We start from the raw sequence: 20,399 nt of genomic DNA on the forward strand, positions 1-20,399 counted from the left end.
GGGGTTTAGGGAAGTATTACAGTAATTATATCATGGATGAAAATCCTGTTCCAAGTCAATGAGTCAGTCAGATGTCAGTCGTGAGGGCAGGATTTCATTCTTTACTTGATGAGGGAGTTGACAGCCATCAAAACAGTATTTCTTTGAAATGTGTTAATTTGCTTGATGTTAGTTAACAATGGCTTTGCTCTTCTGACAGAAACTGCTGTAAGCCTGTTGGAATGGCAGAAAAGCAGCGATAAGAAATCTGCATTTGAGGATGTTGTGGAGTCTGTGGATGCTGACATTGATTGTACCTGCACTGGCAGCTGTAGTTAAGCTAAACGTTTTGGCATTGTGCTATAGACATACTATACAAATAATTGAATAGCTGGACAGATAAGAAGGGAACATAATAGCTGTAGTAAAATATTAAGAAAGGTGCTTGAAGAAAACAAGTCTACTGCAAAGTCAAATGCATTATGTACAGTCTGCACTGCTTAATAAATATGTTCATTAAATAAGTATTCATGCAGTCTCTCTTTATTTTTCCCTATCAACAAAACAATCAGGCCAACTATAATATTATACAGAAATTCTGCTCCCTTTTATCTGCGATATAATTACAGCAGTCCGCTCTTAAAATTATGTTCACTAGGTGATGAAAGGAAAACATGATTATGGCTACTGCTAACATTCCATTGTGCAAAGAATTTCATATTTAGCATACTAAAGACACAGTAAGCATTTGTTTTCTTTTATGTTTTCTGGTAAAGAGCAACGTCTGTTCCTGGAACCATTCTGCAAAAAATATATTTTACTCCCAGCAAGACCATTAGCCTTAGTACATTCTACAAAGGAATGAATTGGACTGCTAGACTCCCACTGTAGCTTTCCAGAGAGCTATAGTGTGTGACACAGTCCCCATTTTCATTTAAATTTCAATGGATGTGCTGTTGCTTCATGAACTAACTAAAAGTGTGAATAGGAACTTTTTTTTGCTTTACCATCTCCTATTGTATATTTATGAAAATGATGGCTTCAAAAACTTCAGGGAACAATAATACATCAAGTAGCATTCCAAATATCCAAAAAGCAATATGTAGAAAGATATGTAAGATCAATAGCATCATAAAGCTAAAATAAAATACAAGCAGGACAGTCAGACTGTGTTTAACCACTGAAGAGTCAATCTGCTAGCTTTCACTGTGCAGAAAGGTAATTCTCTCCCACCCCAGGGAACCAGAAATAGGAGGCACCTTGAAACCCCCAAGCAATGGCACAATATCTCTTCACCCTGTGTCACAAATCAGCCGTGCACTGAACCATGGTATGTTTTCCATAGCAGTCAATAGCAGCCAGCGCACTCTTCCAAGAGAAGCCTTAGCGTGGGCAAGGCACAGCTGAACCCAAGCTCTGGCAGGAAACTGTCATTAGAGAAAATACTTTTCTTTCTGACTAAAAACTGATCTATCAGAAGGATGATTGAAGACTAAATAGTTGAACAATTACAGCATAACACTTCACAGTGCTTTTCTTTCAGGAGCAGTGTAAGGAGCTATTCCTTTAACTCACTCTTGAGTTGCAGCTTGCCACCAACTTTCAGAAAAGGCCCAGTTTCTCTCCATGTACAGCCATAACATCATTACTTCCAGAAGTAAGCCAGTACAAGTTTGTTCAAACCACATACATACTCTGGGACAAGGGTATTTGCCTCTTCCTCAAGCCTCTCTCCTGGGGATAACCTACAAAGGCAAAAAGCAGTTACCTGCCTCTTTCTCCTCCCCCAGCCTTAATTTCATTTGTATTTTGTATTTGAGAATATATGCAAATAGTCAGTGCTCTATTCCACAGCATTTTTTCATGCATTTATCTTCAAACTAAGACCAGTAACATGAATTCTTATTCTGTATTTTTATTTGTAATAAAGCACTCACAACTTGTACAAAAGCTGTGTTTTACTAACTCATCAGAAGTGCTAGATTGCAAAACAGCCTCAAACAAGAGGGGAAATGAAGAATCTTGCATTCCACTTTCCCTTAAAAATCACACTAGTATTACACCTGGAGAGTTCTTTTCTTGCTGGTATTGTTTTCACTGTGGCTTATGGGAGATTTGACATTGACTTTCAGAGGATCAGACTGTCATCTTTAATCCAGCACCTCTCTCTTTAATCTGCTTGTTTACAAAAGAGAAACTTTTGCCAGTCAACCACTTCAGATAAGACAAAGGTAGTAGGGAGAGAAGAAAAATGAAGTTTCATGCTCAACTACTAAAACAGGGATTTAGTAACAGCAAAGAGCCATTAGTAAGAGAAGAAATTCTGCCCCCTGGGTCAGGAAATTCACTCACCATCACCCCACCAGTGCTGCAGCCTGGACCGGGGTGCAGGCTCAACCTGGGGCAAAGCAGTGGCTGCAAAAGCCCAGGCACAGACCTTTCTCTGGTCTGCACAGGGCATGGGTGGGACACAGCTCTCATTTCCACTTCGAAGGGGCAGCTTTCCTTTCTGTCCAACTCCTGTTCTTTACTGCCCTCTTGCTGAGATAGCTGAATGCCTTTGACGCCTGAAAGGCTTCACTGCAGCTGTAAAATCACAATGCAATGAACGTTAGAAAAGCCTGAGGTTGGTAGTGTGCACAGCAAAGCAAAAGACTTAGAACCAGCTCACTTTGCCAAAGGAATTAAGAACATTAGCAGTACAAGTGTGAAAAAGCCCTTCTGGAATTTCAAATGCACCACACAGACATTTCCAACCCATCTGGGAGAATATCTGCAGTCCAGATTTAAACCTCATTTGGAAATCATGCCTGTCCTATCTTATAAAGCAAGCCAAAGCTATGTACCCAACTGAGTATTAAAATGTGTACTACACAGGCTGAGCTTTTATGCATTCCACTTTTCATTCCTAGTGCTTCTCAATAATATGTATTAATGAATTCTGGACTTTACTGCAGTAACCAAGTAATTTAATCATGAAATTAGGATACTCTAGTATTGTTTTGGGTTTTTTTAAGTGTCAGAAAAAAGATGCAGACCTAAGCATAAACCAGGCTTGCGTCCTAATCCTGCACTTGCAGCTCTGTAATGTAGTTTTGCATGAGGCTGGGGACTTCTGTGTCTCATTTTCTGCATCAGAAAGATATGACTACTTACCTACTTGATGGAGTCAGAAATGCTTATGAATTTATAGTCCCATATGTCTTTTGCAAGTTCTTCAGTGATTCTAGAAATAAAAAGTAAATTTTTCCACTAGATCTCCTAACCACATGAGTATATTTTATTGCTAAGTTGAAGGTTTTCATTTTCCGATTCATCCAACTGTAAAATAACTATACATTTGGAAAAAATCAAAACAATATACTTAATTTGTTCATGGTCAGCTTTGGTTAAAACTTAGTGGATTATTCCTAAAAGCCTAGAATTGGATGGTGCTATTATAGACAGATAGGCAAAAAGGCTGTTGGAGACACAGCCTTTTGTATCCCAGACAAAGACAACAAACCTTTTGTCCGTCAGACCTGGCTTTTTTGGTTCACTAATTTTAAATTACACAGTGACTCTCAGTAAAGCATGATCATTCTGCTCCAGAGAAAGGAGCTGCAGTGTGATAGGAAAAGACAAAACTACTCATACCAGACCCTTCCTGGAAATGGAATGCCAGCTCCACAGCGTGAGCATTTAAAAAAAAAAAGCATATTCAGTTATAACCCCACTGAAGCCAATGGTTAAACTCAACAGAGCTAGGCTTTTACTCAGCATGTTTGAATGAGTTATTAAATGAACTTTAGTTGTCCCTAAAAATAAATGTACTGTGCAGATCTAAGTGCAGCTGATGAATAAGAAACCTCAGGAATCTAGCAAATATAGTAGTTAGGGCTAAAACCAGAGACAGCTCAGAAGGTTGCTGGAGTAGCTATTAGTGGCCATCTGAGTTTTATGTCCAATCTCAAGGTCTCTCATGCCATCTACTGGCTTTTTTTTTTATTTCGTTACAACGGTTTAAATGTTTTACCTTTAAGTTTTTTTATAGGTCTGATATAGTCTAGGTAGTTTTACATAAATTCCATTTAATGATTGGGGTGGGGTGTTTTTCCCTCTTATCTCCACACTTGATTACTATGTGATTTTTTTTCCTGCAAGTACATTTCAGTTTAGTACCATTCTGAATACCATTTCACATTGTCCCCAGAGGAAAAAGACATTGCATAAGACACTTTTATTTCTGGTATTGCTGGATAGGCAATAATTATACTGTAAGCAGTACTGGAAGAACAGTTTACTAAGAAAATCCAAAGCTGTTCAAAAATAGTACTTACAGTTCATCCTGAATCAGTGTGAGAAGGTTGTTATTTTGGTACCTGAAAATGCTTAATGTACAGAGAAAATCTAGTTATCCCCCTTTTTTCACTTGCAGGTCATTTAGCTGTAATTCACAGCCAACACTTCTATGTCCTGATATTATTAAGTTGCCTTTCAGATAGGGTTTGATAAGCAGGAATTATGTATATTGACAGATCTGACCACAGAGCTTTCCCTTCATTATCTGTAGCCTGTCTCTTCCTGCAGTCCTAGTTTCCCCTCCCTATCTATGCATCCACTGGTCTGGTCAGAACACATGCAGGCACCTCAGCACACCCTCACCCTGTTCCTGGGAGAGCAGGCAGTGCTACAGCTGTGCACCGCGCCCCATCTGTTCAGGCATCTTCAGAATTCACATTGTAGCCCAGGTTAAAATATCAGTGAGCTGAAGATTTTGGAGCTTTACAAACTTGCTCCCTCTCCTCTCTGGACTCTCCTTCTGCAGAGCCTTTCACTCATCTGTGATCACAAACAGGCTGAGTCAGGGGCATATGTGACACCATAGTTGTAAAGGTGATGCTGTTTTTTAGCAAGGTTGGAGTTCAAACCCCAGAACATCCAAGTCTGAACATCCAAAACCTCTATGGATTATTTTAGATTACTGCAATTGCCAACTGCATACTTAAGTCAAAATCTTTACAGTAGCAGCTAACCCGAGTATACTTGGGTCCTCTTACTAAAAAGCCGTATTTGATGCATTTGATCTTTAGGCAAATTGAGAGTGCTTTGGAGAAAAATACTAATTGGAGACTTGCACCATCAAACCCCAAGTCCTGCATAAACTCTGCAAGGGTCTCTATAACAAGTATAGTGCTAAACTAGGGTGCTGAAATAATAATCCTCAGGCTTTTGCTACATCTCTGTTTTGTTTCATTTGGAAAAATGATCACAGTTTCTTTTCATACTGAAGCTTCAGGACATTTTAAATAATGACTTAAAATTTTCTTGGGAATGAAATTAATTTCAAAACAGAGTAAAAGGTAATAAACACATTAAGTGTTGTGACTAGCTCCCCCAAACTTATCTCCATTTTTCTTTGTTTCTTCCATGTATCTTCTTAACCTTCACAAGAAATAGTAACTCAACATTCCTTACAGACATTATAGGAAACAATATTTAAATGCCTAGTGCAACTGTGGTCATATCTGTCTCTTATGTGATTGAGAATTTACTCTAATTAGAGCTGCTTTAATGCTTTGTTTTTTGCCAGCTGATAAAAAAAGATAATTACAGCAAAATAAAACAGAGCCAATAATTTGGGCTGAATAAGCTAACATACTAGAATTCTACTCAGATTCCTGCTTCTGGGTCAAAACAAAACTAATACTATTCAAGATCTATTCATGATTTAGGGGATGACATATAGATTAGATTCACTATGGGCATAAGAGATTAACACAGGCTCAGGCTAGACTAGAACTGGCAGACAAGTGCTTGTCTCACTGTGGCATTAACCTGCCTACATTCCTGCAGACTCAACGCAGAGATACATCAGTATCTCGGAATGTTTCACCTTTGAGGAAAACACCACTTCCTTTTGATCTAGACCATGAGTCATGGTGCCCCCGTGGCCTCTGGCATTCCGTCTCTGGATTACAAGGCCTGACTTTCCTGTGTCTGGAGCCAGAGCACAGTGCTCATCCCAGAGCAATGTAATCACTTCCCTTATTAAGGAGAGTAAAGCACTTCAGGTGGGATCTAAGGCATCTTTCCCTCCAGCCCGATACCTACCAAGACTTCAGTAGGAAATGCCGACAATGTCATTATGCACAGCCCATTTCACAGCGCCTGGGCTCCCTGGAAATGTGTTTCCGTACCTGAAACCACTTTCTAGGTTTTGGCACATGCATTGACCATTCTGAAACACAGCAGAGGAGGGTGGGCCAGGAAAGGAAGCTCACATCTCTGATGATTGCTCAACCTGTTAAATCAGTGTATGAAAATAGGTATAAGCATAATCACAGGGGGAAAGCAAGTTGTGTGATGCTTTTCATATCATACATGTGAGAAGGGGTTGAGTCCTGCAGATTTTCCACCAATTCTGAGCAAAGGCAAGGCTGTTTTTTAGGATGCTGGAGAGCTCTACAGCTTGTGAAAATTAGACAGTGAAAGACTTAGCTATTTAAAGGTATAGAAGAGAGTATTAAGGATTTCAGTCTTGAGTATAAGCATGTGCACTGTATCTAAGTCTTTTTCTTCCCTCTGTGAAGCTGGGCATCAATCTCTACAACACTACAGCTCCACATTGGAAAATCCTAATGCAACCAAACTGAAATGCTCCAGAGGAATTAATTGGTGACCTTGCCTGACAGACCAAAATAAATCTGGCAGGCAGGTTGTCCCCTTTGCCAAGTGCTCAGATCCCCAGCTGCAGCCATACGGATTACACTGCCTCCCGGGCTGGGTGAGGTTGCCAACTCCGAGTCCAGCTACAGCCAACTCCCCTGCGCTGCCTCCTGCCTGCAGCTTGGCTCTGCAGGCTCCTAAGCATGCCCAGGGCCAGCTGGTTAGCACCAGGCAGACAGGGAAGCTGGCACCGCCCGCACCTTTTGGCCAGCTGGAAGATCGACAAAATGGATTGCTCCACTCATGAGAAATTCTGGGATGCTGATGTACCCCCTGTGCAGAGCAAGGCGCGGCGTGACAGCCCCAAACCACCCTGGGAAGTGGGTTCTTTCTGCAGCACCTGCAGGCTGATCTCTGCCTCATCTTCTTCACTCAGGCAGGAGACCAAGGAGCTTTTCAGAAGTGCTGTGATGAATTTATTTCATTTATATTCCTCAAAGGATCTGAAGCTCAAAGCACTAAATTTTTGCACATCATTTGGTATCCTATTTCAGCTTTCTTTTAATGAGTAGGCACAGACTGGCTGAATTAAAGGTCATGGTTTAGGTTATACGCACAGGCAAAGCTCTGTGCTCTGTGTTCTACCAAATCTGCAGCTTTACATGAACGAACATTTACAGAGTAAATCCTGTTCTGGCCAAGCAGAATCATAGCTCAGAGTACAGTATGGTTCTATATCATGTCAATTTAAATATAAAAAAAAAAATTAAGAAGAATTTCTCATTTCTTATACAGCTTATATTATCAATTCTAGGGGTAACTCCTTTATAGTACAAACATTTGAATGTCACTTTCATTCACCTGCTGCATGTTTTCAGCATGGTACCAAAGAGTAGTTGAAATGTGTAAGTTTTTGCTCTTCCTGAGCTTGTTTCTCCTTAAAAGTCTCACTTTAAAGGAGGTTTTTAAATTATCTATGTATGCATCTGATTTGTTCTGAAATCAGTGATCAGGACTCTATGCCTGAATGGCCCCACAACAGCAATAGAATTATTTCCTGTAATTGTGTCCATCCCTTCACCATTGTTCCAGTCATCAAGTCCCCTTTTGACTGCAGCTCCATATGGAGCAGAAGAGACAAGCAGTGCCACAACAGCTTACATTTGCATAACCTCTGGGCTGGAGACAGTGTAAGATTTTCACAACTGCTAGTTGGAAATGTATTTGTTTAGCCAAGCTGCCAAAACTCATATTTTAGCTTAGAAAGTCTCTCATCCAATAAGGCTCTCATTACACTTCCACTGTTCTACAAGCACTTCAACCTAAGGCAATCAAGACATAATAAATAGTGCTTTTTAAAACCCAGTGGCCCTGAGTCATAGGTTTTAGGAATACAGATGGAGTGGGATCACCCAGAGTCAGCCCCTCAGGAAAATACCTGGTAATTTCCTCATTACATCATCCTTAAATGTCAACCATTTCCTCTATAGTTGCACTAACACTGAAAACATGAGCCATGCTGTTTTCCTCCACATCAATATGCACTTAAGGAAGAAAGGAAAAAGTTTCTTCTGCTGCAAAAATGTTGCTAGATCTTTTAAAATAGTATATGAGAAATAAAATATGTGGCAGAATCTGCCTTACTATTGTAATGTCTCAAGACTGAAAACTGCAATAATTTTTCTGAATGACAAACCAAGCGCTTTTCTTGCTTAGTGATCACACAGCAATTTCACAGCTACTGGGTTTCATTACCCTCTTCCCTCTCCAGAAGATTTCCTTCATATGAAAAGATCTTTCCTACTTTAAGTTCTTCTCTTTGCCTGAATTCTGCATTGCGCTATTTATAGGGCTTCTTTTTCCCTTGTTAGTCAGTAAGCAGGGCTGTCAGGAAAGCACTACATAACCAAGTGTGTCTCAACAAGCTGAACAGATTCCTCTAGCAAACCCTCATGAAACCAAACTGCAGCCCCCTCTGCTCCTACCAGCTGCTGCTGCACTTACCTTCTAGGTAAGAGACTTGGTGATCTCCTCTATGGTTTTACCCTAGAGGGAATGGAGCAGCAGGAAATAGGTTTACTCACTCTTCACCCTGACCTCTAGGTGAGAGGAAGCCTTCCCTGCACAGTTATATGCTCACAGTAGAGGCTGATAAATAGAACCACAAAACAAGCAACAGAGTTAAATAAAATCAGTTAGTTTCTCTGCTCCTCTTGGTCACCTCCGGGGGTCCATCAGCTGCAAACTCACTGCCACTAGAGGGCAAACATGACCAGGCCATTTAACAAAAGAAATCCCTGTACATTAATATATAATTAGTTTTCATTATGGCTGATTTCGTGAGAAGAAGCCTCTTTGCCTACTTGTAGCTTCAGAAAGGTTACAGTGATGGTATCTTCTACCAGAGACACGGATGTCAGACACACTAAAAATATTCATGGTTGGGATCTGCCAAACACATAGACACTTTATTGTACATGTCCCAAAAATATTTTATAACTGCAAGCAAGCAAAACACTCTCCTCAGATATTCAAGTAAAAATATGGTATATGCACTATTGTTCTTCAAACCAATACAAATGAAAACAAACTAGATATTTTATACCCTATGGAAAAGAATTATTTTGAAAAAATATATTCACAGTAACCAGTCAAAAGAAAAACCTCTCCAGAAAACTGTAGAGATCCCACTCTAGGTGTTTCCTATTAATGCAGGAGGTGAAACAATGAGAAATCCAGACTGACTTTCTCTAAAAGACTCTCGTCTTTCATCTCATTCTGAATGAGCACATAGGCAGCTCGAGTCTTGTTCAAGAACTCTTCATAATGGCTTCAGGGTCTGTATGTGGAGTTAGTCATTATCACATAATATGGGTATTTAGCTATTCAACTATTCAAGATACAGAAGGTAGTTCCCAGTGCAGCAAAGTGAAAGGAGAAAGTAAAGAAAACTGTGTAGGGAATCATTCAAGATATAATTTAAACTGCGAAGAGAAAACAGTATTCATTTGATAATTTATTGAAAGATTTGTGCAGGTGATTTTTCTAATGAAAAGAAATGATAGGTTTAGAAAGATCCTGCAGATTTGGTATTAAAGTTCAGAAGATCCCTTTAATCTAAGCAAGGCAATATTTTTTATTAGCAGGACATCCCTAACTGCAATGAAATGCAGTCTCTGGAGATGCATTTGCCTCTGGTATCAGTAAATGACCTCACAACATCAGGATTTTACAAAGATTAGCCCAGCAAGCGCATAAAATGTCAAAAGCTACAGGAAATTTTCAGTACTTTCCTCCTTTAGCTTCTCAGAAGGAAAGTTGTCAAAGTAGCTGTCTGCTAAACATATCATCTGACTTACTATAGAAAGAAGGATGTCAACACTGCATGTCAAATCCAACACTGAGATGTATTTTTTAATGGGCAGGATCTGACTGAGACAGATCCCAAATCTCTCTGCAATTACCTGCATCTCTAAGAAAGGCACAAAAGGATTTAGCTTAAAGAGCTCTCAAACTATCTTCTAGCCTTGCTTTTTGTGACAAAAGCAAATTAAAAATCTTAGGAAAATATTTTCAAAGGCATTTTTTGAGGAGACTGTAAGTGTTAGCTGCTCCCCTGCCTTCACACCAGCAATGGGGCCACATGGGTGTAGTTTGGCCGATGACATTTGCTTTCAACCAAAGCCTTTCCTGGGGGTCTGGTGACCCTTCCTACATCAGCTCCATCCCTCTGACAGCAGCCAGTCACCAGGACACCCAGTGGCTTTAAGGAAACAGTGCACAGGTGGGCTAATGCCACCAGAACTATTCATCCACTACTGCAGCCTATTGCCTTCAGAGAAAGTGCTTGGGACAACAGAATGAAAATTGAAATTACTCTCTCTGCACCATCCCTTAGCCAGACACCCTCCAAACATAAGGAGAGAGAGAGAACAGAAATGCAAGAACATTAAAAAAAAAAAAAAAGCTGTCTACTTTCAAGATGTTTCAGCTTGATGAGCTGAACCTATTGAGTGTGTCAGTGATCCCCATGGCCACCAAGGACATGCCACAGCAGTGGGAACAGACACTGCTTCCTGAAGCCAATGTTCACACAAGTGTAAGAAACAAATTAATTCATTCCTGCCAACATGGGCTATCATCTGCTCCCTGCTAGGCTTTCTTCCTGTTCAAAGCATACTTCAAAAACAAGCAGTAATGTGACCCGAAGTCTAAATTTTGCTACAAGAACTTCAGCTTCTGGGAGCCCTTCCCACAGGTTAAGGGAAGTCATGTCAGTCAGGGGTGAGAGTCACCATGTTTCATAGCGGGTTTCTCAGCTATCCCCCTGTAGATGGCCACTTCAGAGCTATATCCAGCCACTACATCTAATTAATCACCCAGTATTAGCCCAAGAGCAAGTCTACAGATGCAAACCACAAATAATGCCACTTTGGGACTCTGACCTGTGATCCTGTACATCCTTCTTTTTGTGTGTCATTTTTACACCCACACAAGGTATGTACAGAGCCCTAATGTCTGTCTCTTTTTACAAAAACTTCATGAGTTTCCACAAAAGGGGAAAAAAAGGAGACACAAGCCCTTAAGGTTAGAGCAAAATTTTTGCCTTTGTAACTAAATCTTGTTCCCTCCTGGATTAGATTCAACAAGCATACAAAGATGTGCTTTTGTGGCCCAGGAAAGTAAAGCTCTGGAGAGGTTTTGCAAGTGCCCCCATAGAATCTTAAGTGGAACGTGAGGAGCTGCTCACGTTTAAGCCAGCAGTGTGCAGATGTTAGGGAATGAGACAGCACATCATCTAACAGCCAGCATACCTCACTCCCTGTCTCCTTCTTTCCCTAATTATGCATGAGAATTAAAAAAAAATAAAATATAGGGAGTTTTGCAGAAGGTGATTGCCCAAAAACATATGAACAAGATTTTTTTCCTTCTAGGGAACTCCTCAGCTGGGAGGGTAAACTCCTGCTGTTCTGGATTGGGCTGGATGCAACAAGTCATGCTAGCCCTTACTTTTCCAAAATTTGTCTTTTCCTCTAACAGAACACAATTTACTCTTTGAGGAATATGAATATCATTTCCGCATATCTTAACTTTTTAGAAGGTGAAAAATTATCATGCAACTTATGTATTCAGAGTATGGTGATCCCTAATGGGAAAAAAGTATGACAGAAATGGAGTACAACTGCACTCTCCTCAGCTGATGTGCTTGAGTACGAGGCCTGAGCGCCTTCCTCAAAAGAAGGAAATGTTTTCCTCATTCTAGGGGAAAGTCTGCTCTGGCAGCAAACAAATGGGCAGCCTTCTAGGAACTGCTACCCAGGAAGTCTCTCTGCAATTGCTTCTGGTTGAAGCTCACACAAGAATTCAGTTTTTCACAAAGGCATTAGCCAGAAAAGCTTTAATTATTAAAAGAGTGTGAATTAAGCAGACAGTAGTGCTACACCTACAGAGCCTTGGTGAGAAGGCACTCTGTAAACAGAATTATTATTTCATCAACACAGTAGAGTCCTCACTTAATGGCTCACTAACTGGAACAGAGATGAGATTCAATGTGAAGAAATCAATGACTTAAAGCAAGAGATTGAGCAAATATGAAACACCTAGCACTTAGCTCTTAGGATTGCATATTGTCTCCTGTGGAAGTGACTCGTATCATGCAGGGAGAAAATAACACTCCTGCTGCTGCATCCAACTGTATCCATAGGAGATGAGACTGAACTGGTGCTTGCCAGCACTAGAGTCCCATACTTTAAGGGGGCGTTATTTGCTTTTTGGTGTTCTCCTTCTGTGCTCGATCTGCTAAATTAGTAAGCATTGCTGCTTCATATTTTCAAAATGGTCTTACTGCTTTCTTTCTTCTTTTTGTAATTCATGACTTCAAAGTCAGTATTTCTTAGTAATGGTAGCCTTATTTTGGTGTCCACCAGATGTATGCATCAATCAGAATGACTCTGCTGTACTGCAGAGCAGAAGCACCAAAGGGCATCCTGCAACATTAAATGGGAAGAATAATGAAGTCCTTCACAATTCTTCTCTGTTCTAACCATTATAACAACTCGAGAGAGCAGAGAAGATATTTTCAACGTGTGGCTATAGGTGCATGACTCTTCTTCAGACAGCTGGCTAGAGGGTAAATGGCAAGAGCAATAAGCATCTATCTCTTCTCCCCGGGAGTGAGCATGACTCATGGGTGAAGAATACTTTATTTTCCTACTCACCAGCAAACTGAGGCTTTCCTGTGAAATTCCTTCTTAAGTTTTCCCCTTGTCTTCAGTGCTAATTTAGGAATATAAAATTCACCATGCTGGCTCACTTTTCACTTAAGTTATTTCAGCTTCACTTCCAGATTCTCAGGGAAAATCTCAGTTTTACATTCATCAGCTCCGAATGAAAAACAGCAAATCTGACTCTACAAAGAAAGGTTCCTGGTGTAGTGAGGATTGTCTGTGCAAAGAGGGAGAGATGACTTAAATTGCAGAAGAAATCCTTCATTAATAGTACCAAAGGACTGCACAAAACCCAACTAATTCTCTGAATGAAAGAAGGATTAATATCCCATTTTATAGGAAGGAAAGTGAGATAACAGAGCAAACACACAGGAAAATTAACAGACAGGATCACTGTGGCTTCAATTCCACACCCATTCCCATGGGTGGAGAGCTAAATTTGGGTAGAATCTCTTCTATTGGTATGGCAGTTTGTTTATTTGTTGCAATAGAAGGAACAGCCCAGCAAAATTTCTAACAAGCAATTTTCTTTAGAAAACCCTGCCGTTTCCCATTTGGACTTTCTTCCTATCAGCATGCATCTTTACCAAACAGGACCATCAACAGTTAATGCGACAGAAAACAAATAAAAATTGCACAAAACTGTGTTAAAATCAGACTGACACCTTTCATGTGCTTTTGAAGATAATGTCTTCCTGACACACCTTCTGGCTGCTTTTTGTAGAGAGGAATAATACAGCACAGAGATACAGCACTGGAAAATGGCAGCATACAGTGCCTTCCTCAAAAAAATTAATAACCTTTTTCTACACATAATTGCACTAAATTCACCAAGAGCACATAATGGACAGGAATACAAAATGAATCACAGCATTTCTATATGAAACAGCTGTTCTATGAACTGGCCACGAGGATTTTTGACTATGTGACTGCATCTGTAGTTTGGAAACAATTAGCCAGGAGCAATTATTTATCTTGAGTTGTCACACTTGTTTTATCAGCTCCTTAGGGGGTACTCCTGGAGAACTTGGAGAGCTGAAAAAGCAGGATTTTCCTACTCCAGTTGGACCAAGAAATAAAATGCAAATCAATGACAGAGTGTTTAAATAAAATTTGTGACATCCAATTTCATCCATCATTTTCTTCCTTTCCTTGTTAAGACAAAAAAAAAAATATTACATTCTCACTACGACTCAGGGGATCTCAAAATATATTTAGTAGTCACACCAGCACACAGGAATCAGGAGAATGCAAATAAATCCCATCCTTCATTGCCTCATACTCCACTCCTCTAATTTGCAGTGGTAAATTTGAAATCTGAATAGTGTCATTTTTCAGCAGGCACTGAGCACTCCCAGGTGCCTTTTGCTGCCACTGGGACATGCAGCTGTGACATCCAACACCTATGTAAATCTGGACCGAGTTATTTGCAGTGAGACAACTAATGCAGCTGAGAAAAAGAGTTGCTTTACCATCTCACAAGGGAATGAAATATCAGTAGTGAGCTGCTGGCTCTGTTAGAGGTAACTCAACAACTTTACAATAATGTAAGCAGCCTTAGGAATAGGCTAAAAGTCATTAGGAGGTTGGTTTTCAGAGCATATCAGGAGACAATATAGGGCACTGTCACGCATTCAGGAAATCATGTTCTGGTTTTATAAACCACAAATGCAAATAAGCCCTGGCAATCCTTATATTATGAACACATAAATAGATTCAGCATGTATAAGCCATTGTGTAACTCAGTTGGAGAATTAATACTGTCTGGGAAAAGATGCCAGAGTAGTAAGAAGTTTCTGAGCACTCAGGACAGACATAACAGGCTTTCCAATTTCACATGTCTGAGACAAGAACCAAGTGACAAATGTTGTTGACATTAGACATCATCTTCCAGGACATCCTGAGCAGTTAGCCAAGTGCAGCATAGCTGCACAAAAGAACTTGCTGTCACTTGTTATTAAGTTATCTGGCTGCTTAGGTATGGGCCACAGGCTCTGGACAGCTGCTCTGAGTGCTCAGTTTGTAAGCAATAAGCATCACTTTTTGGGAAACTAACAAGGGTGAGACTTCAGCTGCTCAAGTGTACAGTAAAAGGCTGTTTCCTTTCAAAACTGAATTAAAATTTGGGCTTATACAATTCTTTTTAAATTAACATCTTTGTTCTATCTATAATCTTTTTTCTCCTTAAAAAAAAAAACCAGCTTTTGAACATGTAAGCTGACTGGGATCTGTTTGTGCTTTCCCTCTTGATACATTCACCAGTCTCCCGTTCTGAATTTTGATTCACTGGGTGCTGTCCCCTCAAACAGTGCAGCACTGCTCCTGCTCTCGCTGTGCTGTTGCTCTTTGGCCACAAATCCTTTTACAGGAAAGGGGCTCTGGATGCAGCTGCTATAGGTGCACAGGACAGGCAAAGCACCTCATCGTGAATGCCAAACACGAATACTTCTCCTCACAGCTCAGGGGGTAATGAAAACTGAAGACACAAAGGGATTTTGCACTAGATTTCTGAAAAATCCAAGCTGAGCTGACAATCTAAGCACTTCTCTGTCAACAAAGGCTGCTTGGGATTTACAAACTAGCTGTCCCTCCTGAAGAGCCTGATTTATTTGGTATGCTTTGAGCAATCTTAGTGTATGCCAAGTTTTTATTCACAGACATGGCCTTTTGCATAATACCCGAATAGAGTATTTGCTCAGGAAGTGACAGACCTGAATTCCAGGCTTTTCCCCGCTGAGGAGGGCCGAAACTATGGCTTCTACTTCCTGGGGGAAAATGCTGAGCCTTGCAAAGGACGAACCTGGATTTGAGTAGAAGAGACCTGGGTCTCAGTTTCTGCTCCCTGGGATGTTCAAATATCCAATGTCAGATGGCATCTGGATTAAAAAAAAAAAAAAAAAAAAAAACCAAATATAAGCCAGAAATAATCAAGGACACTGAGACTGGGACCAGGAATACATCAGTCTTGGCCAAGCTCCATAATCACTAGGTTAGATAATAATGCCAGTCCTCTTGGCAGACTTTATTTGCAACGTGCTAGTGCAATTATATTATTTCAGTTCTGCAGCAGCTTGAATGTGTCTGCATTGCCCCTCCATGGCACAGTGCAGACATACTTTCTTCTCTTTCACTGAAGTACAAGCTATTGTATTCCCTGGGTCAGAGAGAAGTTATGTGTAATAGTAACATTAATGTAACTACTCCAGCTTCACTGCCCTTAATGCATTCGTCCTCAGGACTGCACACATCCTTGGTATCCATGGTACTGCCTGCACCTGGAACAGGAAAACTTTCCATTTAATTTCAAGAATGTTCTACGATTACAGCAGTCATCCTATTAACTGGGGCATCATACCCCCTGTTTCAAGTAATATTTAATTAAGTTGTAGTAAAAATAAAGGAAAATTGAGAATCCCCTATCCAGGAACAAATAACCTAATGGAATAAAGATATTTAGAATAAAAATCCTTGAGGATTTTAGAGTAAAGATGATTTGAAAAGGAATAGTATGTTATAATTCATCTGCCCTTGTCTTCTCTAACACATCTTACCCTCTCTTCAACGGGGATGAGATTTTCTGGACAGCTGCATTTCCAGGTCAGCACAACAAAATCAGGGATTATGCAAGAGGCACTGCTTCATTCTTCCTCCCTGGGTGGAGCTTGTGGTGTGCAAAGCTCTCTGCCTCTCACCCAAAGTGCCTGTCTGGGAAAAAGGACATTTCCCCTGGCCTTCTGAAGCAGCTCTGAGCACACCAGCTTTCAAGAATCCCAGGCTTGAGCCCTACTGATCCTCTAGGGTATCAGGACAACTGAGAGTTATATGCCTTGACTGGAAGCACAAAACATCTTGCATGGCCTTAGAGAATTAGCCCCCAGTCTCATCCTGTTCAATATCCCATCTAACTGATGGAACATCCCATCTAACTGATGGAACATCCCATCTAACTGAAGCATAGATGCACTTGGCCTTTGAGACACTTGGAACTTCTTAGGAATGGGGAAAAACCTAAAATTCAAGCATCAAAGACAACTAAATGACCTCCTAAGAGAACATGGATCTTCTTTAGTAAGTTCCCAAGAGAAGCCACTTTCCCAACCACAGTCAAGAGTAGCTGCTGCAAGGACTATCTGCCATGCAATTTGTGTCCATGTCAGACACTTGCCAGGAGATGGAGCAGAGCAACATTCAAAGTGGGTCACCAGAGGTTTTTAACATTAACCTGCCTTTGACTCACTCTCCACAAGATTTAAGGAAGTCTGTCATAGTGAATGTGCAGGTTTTAAAACCTGATGTTATGGCTGTGCTATTATTGTGCCACATGAGTTGCTTGCACAGCAAGATTAGAGACTTGTTTCCAAAATGAGGGTCAAATTTATAAACTTGCATACAGTGCATTGTCTCTAATAGGATATTTTTTTATTTCCACTCTCTCCTGTTTAATGTAAAATGAAATTCCATTTCATCTTTAGCAAACCTTTCAGCTGGAATATAATTTTGACTAATAAAACATCCATAAACACCATCAGTTTTATTATGTATGACTGCTAACAGTCAGACCTTGATAACAAACACTTGACTGGCAGCAGTGAGGTAACCATGGACACTGTTCTTATTAAGAAGAGATAAAAAATTACATTCCAGTAATTCAGAAATACTTCTTTTCTCTTGAATGGGAAAGTGAAAAAAAATATCTGCAGATCTATTCCCACGTCAGATGCCATGCCTATTACTGGTAACATTAATATTGCTATCATTTTAGCTGCAGTGCTTGGAAACACCAGCCTGAGGTCAGGGCTACTGAGGTCAGAGAGATGCCTGAATAGAAATCATGGTCCTTGAAATTCAAGGTCCAGAATTGGAACAAACAAGGCAAATGAGTAAAAGAAACTGGTTTTAGTTCCATTTTTATGATAAAGGAAAAAAACGTAAAACAAATCTTTAACTAGTCTCAAGTACTTTGTCATCTTTGGAATGACTTTTTCTGTTCCTATTAAGCATAAAAAAAGCCATCAAAATCTGCTAGACTGAAAACTAGTGAGCCCTGAATAAGTAAAATCATATCTACATCCTCACTAATATTTTGCATTATTTATAAAATTTTATAGACATATTTAAAATAATGGTTTCTATAAAGAGTGATCATACAGCAGACTATTGTACTGATATTTTTATGGTCTACAAAAACCTCTTGAATTGTGGAATTTCAGCAAACCTCATCCTTTAGGGAGCACATCGATTTTATCTGTGCATTTTTCTAGCCAACTTGCATTTTCTTCTTTATGCATGGGTTTCACAACTAGAATATTGGTTGACCCAACTCAAACCAGTTGTTGGTTTTCTTGTTTGAATTATTTTTCCATCACACCCTGCTTTTGCCCTTTTCCATACTGACAGCTTTGCCAGAATCTTTGCTGTTCAGCCATACAAGAAAACATCCCACAAACAAGGTTATTGTCCTTTTTTTGGCCAGGCATGCATAGCCCAGATTGCTAAGTCCTGACTAGTGGGTCAGGCTGTTTTCACATCTCTTATTCTGTATTGTCAAAAGGTCTCTTTGAATACATCTACCTGTATGCTAAAAAATAAACCTTCATGTGGCAGGATGCTTATACTTTATATCAAATACATACAATATTATCTCCTCTCAGTCCCAGATAGTTTAAAAGAATCTTTCCAAGATTCCCTGAGTAACCTAAATCCATGCAGAATTAAAATGATACAAAATATATAAAAGGCAATAAAGCTGTAGTTCATCATCGCCCATGGAGTGCTCCCTAACACTTGTTGTTTTGAAATTACTTCTGTCGCAGTGGCAAGTGTCTGTGCTTTCATCTGGAAACAAAGCCTGAATTATTGTCTCTGATGTCAAGGGAATGTTTTAATTTCTTGTGTTACTGTCACTTGAAAGTATGTCCCCTGGCCTACAGATGGAGAGAAAGGGCTGGGGTTACACACTCACTAGTGTTCCCCACGGAGTTATGTGCCTGCTCTCTGTCTGAAACTCATCACTGTGGTTCTCACAAATAAAGCATGATTTCATAAACACAAGCACTGGTTTCAGCTATTCAATGATAGACCTCATAATGTGTTTCTTGAAAATGTTCCTTATAAGGGCTATTTCTTTGGAAAATTATATTTCTTCATGCAATATTTCCTTCTAAAGAAGTGTCTTGATCCACTCTGCACAAACTGGGAGATGTCAGTTTCATTATGTCCCATCACTTCTTAAACCTATCATTGGAGAAAAGATGGGATTTTCACTTCAATTGTAGCTGATCAGAGAATGGGATGCAGAAAAGCTGAGATGGCTGAAAATGTCTAGCAGTAATGTTAAGGACCCAATCACCAATTCTTTGCATATATACACACTAAAACATGTAAGTAGATTGTGAACTAACAAAATTCAAGAGTTCATAGCCCATTCTTGTGTATTTATAACAGCATTTAACCAGTATGAAGTTTAAATGCAACCCTTTCCACACCTATATAATATCTATATAGACTTGGCTCACCCTTTTTTTTTTTAAAGACATCAGGTTTGCTGAGACTCCCATGCCTTTCCTCTCACACACACCTTGCAGTCCCCATTAAAGAGAGCATTGTGAAGTTCCTCTGGATGCCACTTGCTTCCTTTCATCCCTGTGTTGAAATAAAATGTACACATCTAATGGTGAACACTCTCAATCCAGTCTGCAGCTTTGGACTCTGAAGCAATTTGGGGTTAATATTTTTGTTACAGGGTACTTTTTCCACTGGGGAGACTTAGATTTCCTTAAACCTCAAATCCACAGCTCTATTGTGTTTATCTATACCTTTCTATGAGCAGGAGTGAGTCAGAGAGGGCTGGGCTCTATCCTTTAGTCTCAATACAGAAATGAAAACACCAGCAGCTTGAAGGGGCAGAAAATAACAGAATGAATAGCGGGGTGCCAAAATGAGATGGCTTTCACTGTTACCAGTTGCAAAGAAACAACAAAGGCATCCATTACCTGGGAACACCAGTTTGGTAGCTGGGAGATAATGTATTTACATACAGCCCAGTCCAGCCCAATGCTATTGCATAGCTTGGGTTCTTTTAAATAGAGATCAGTATTATCTGTACAGTCATTTTATAATAAAACATGCACTACAGCAAATGTTCGCAGGCTGTACAAGAAAACCTTACATAAGAACACCAGATATTAAGAAACAGCTTCTTACTCAATATATACAGAACACAGAGTCCCTTCACATGCTCATTGGCACCTCACTTACAAGTAGCTGGGTAAGCAGAAGCAGCAAAGTACTAACACCTCAAAAGTCCCTCAGGACCCTCAGAAGGATGGAGAGCCCCATCCATTCAGACCCCATCTCTACCAGCAAAGAGGACAGGACACAGACAACAACAGATCAACAAACGGGCAAACTCTCCTGGTGTTTTGCTACAGTTGTGTGCTCACCAATGCATTCTTGTCCTTGTCCTCTGCAGGTGCTTTGTTGCCATAAAACAACTCTTGCTGCAACAGGGCTCAGAAAACAGAGATCACACTCCTTTGTCTTCCC

General features: G+C 40.1%; 1 protein-coding gene and 1 long non-coding RNA gene across 3 annotated transcripts in view; one reads left to right on the forward strand and one right to left on the reverse strand.

Annotated features, from left to right (window-relative positions):
• LOC137479484 (vitellogenin-1-like) overlaps nt 1-504 on the forward strand; it is a 72,699-nt gene extending 72,195 nt beyond the window's left edge. For both annotated transcript variants that reach the window (XM_068199978.1, XM_068199979.1), the window contains one exon: nt 200-504. In XM_068199978.1, coding sequence (XP_068056079.1) covers nt 200-318 — 119 coding nt within the window. In that variant the 3' untranslated portion in view covers nt 319-504. The remainder of the gene's footprint in view (nt 1-199) is intronic.
• A 1,624-nt stretch (nt 505-2,128) lies between these two features.
• LOC137479486 (uncharacterized) lies at nt 2,129-13,012 on the reverse strand. The gene is made up of 5 exons (XR_011002284.1): nt 12,928-13,012; nt 6,159-6,262; nt 4,299-4,349; nt 3,129-3,205; nt 2,129-2,559 (listed from the first exon to the last, which is right to left on the reverse strand). It is a non-coding gene; the product is annotated as an uncharacterized lncRNA (long non-coding RNA).
• Between the last annotated feature and the right edge of the window lie 7,387 nt (nt 13,013-20,399).

This window comes from Anomalospiza imberbis, chromosome 9, assembly GCF_031753505.1.
Source record: "Anomalospiza imberbis isolate Cuckoo-Finch-1a 21T00152 chromosome 9, ASM3175350v1, whole genome shotgun sequence".
Lineage (NCBI taxonomy): Eukaryota > Metazoa > Chordata > Aves > Passeriformes > Viduidae > Anomalospiza > Anomalospiza imberbis.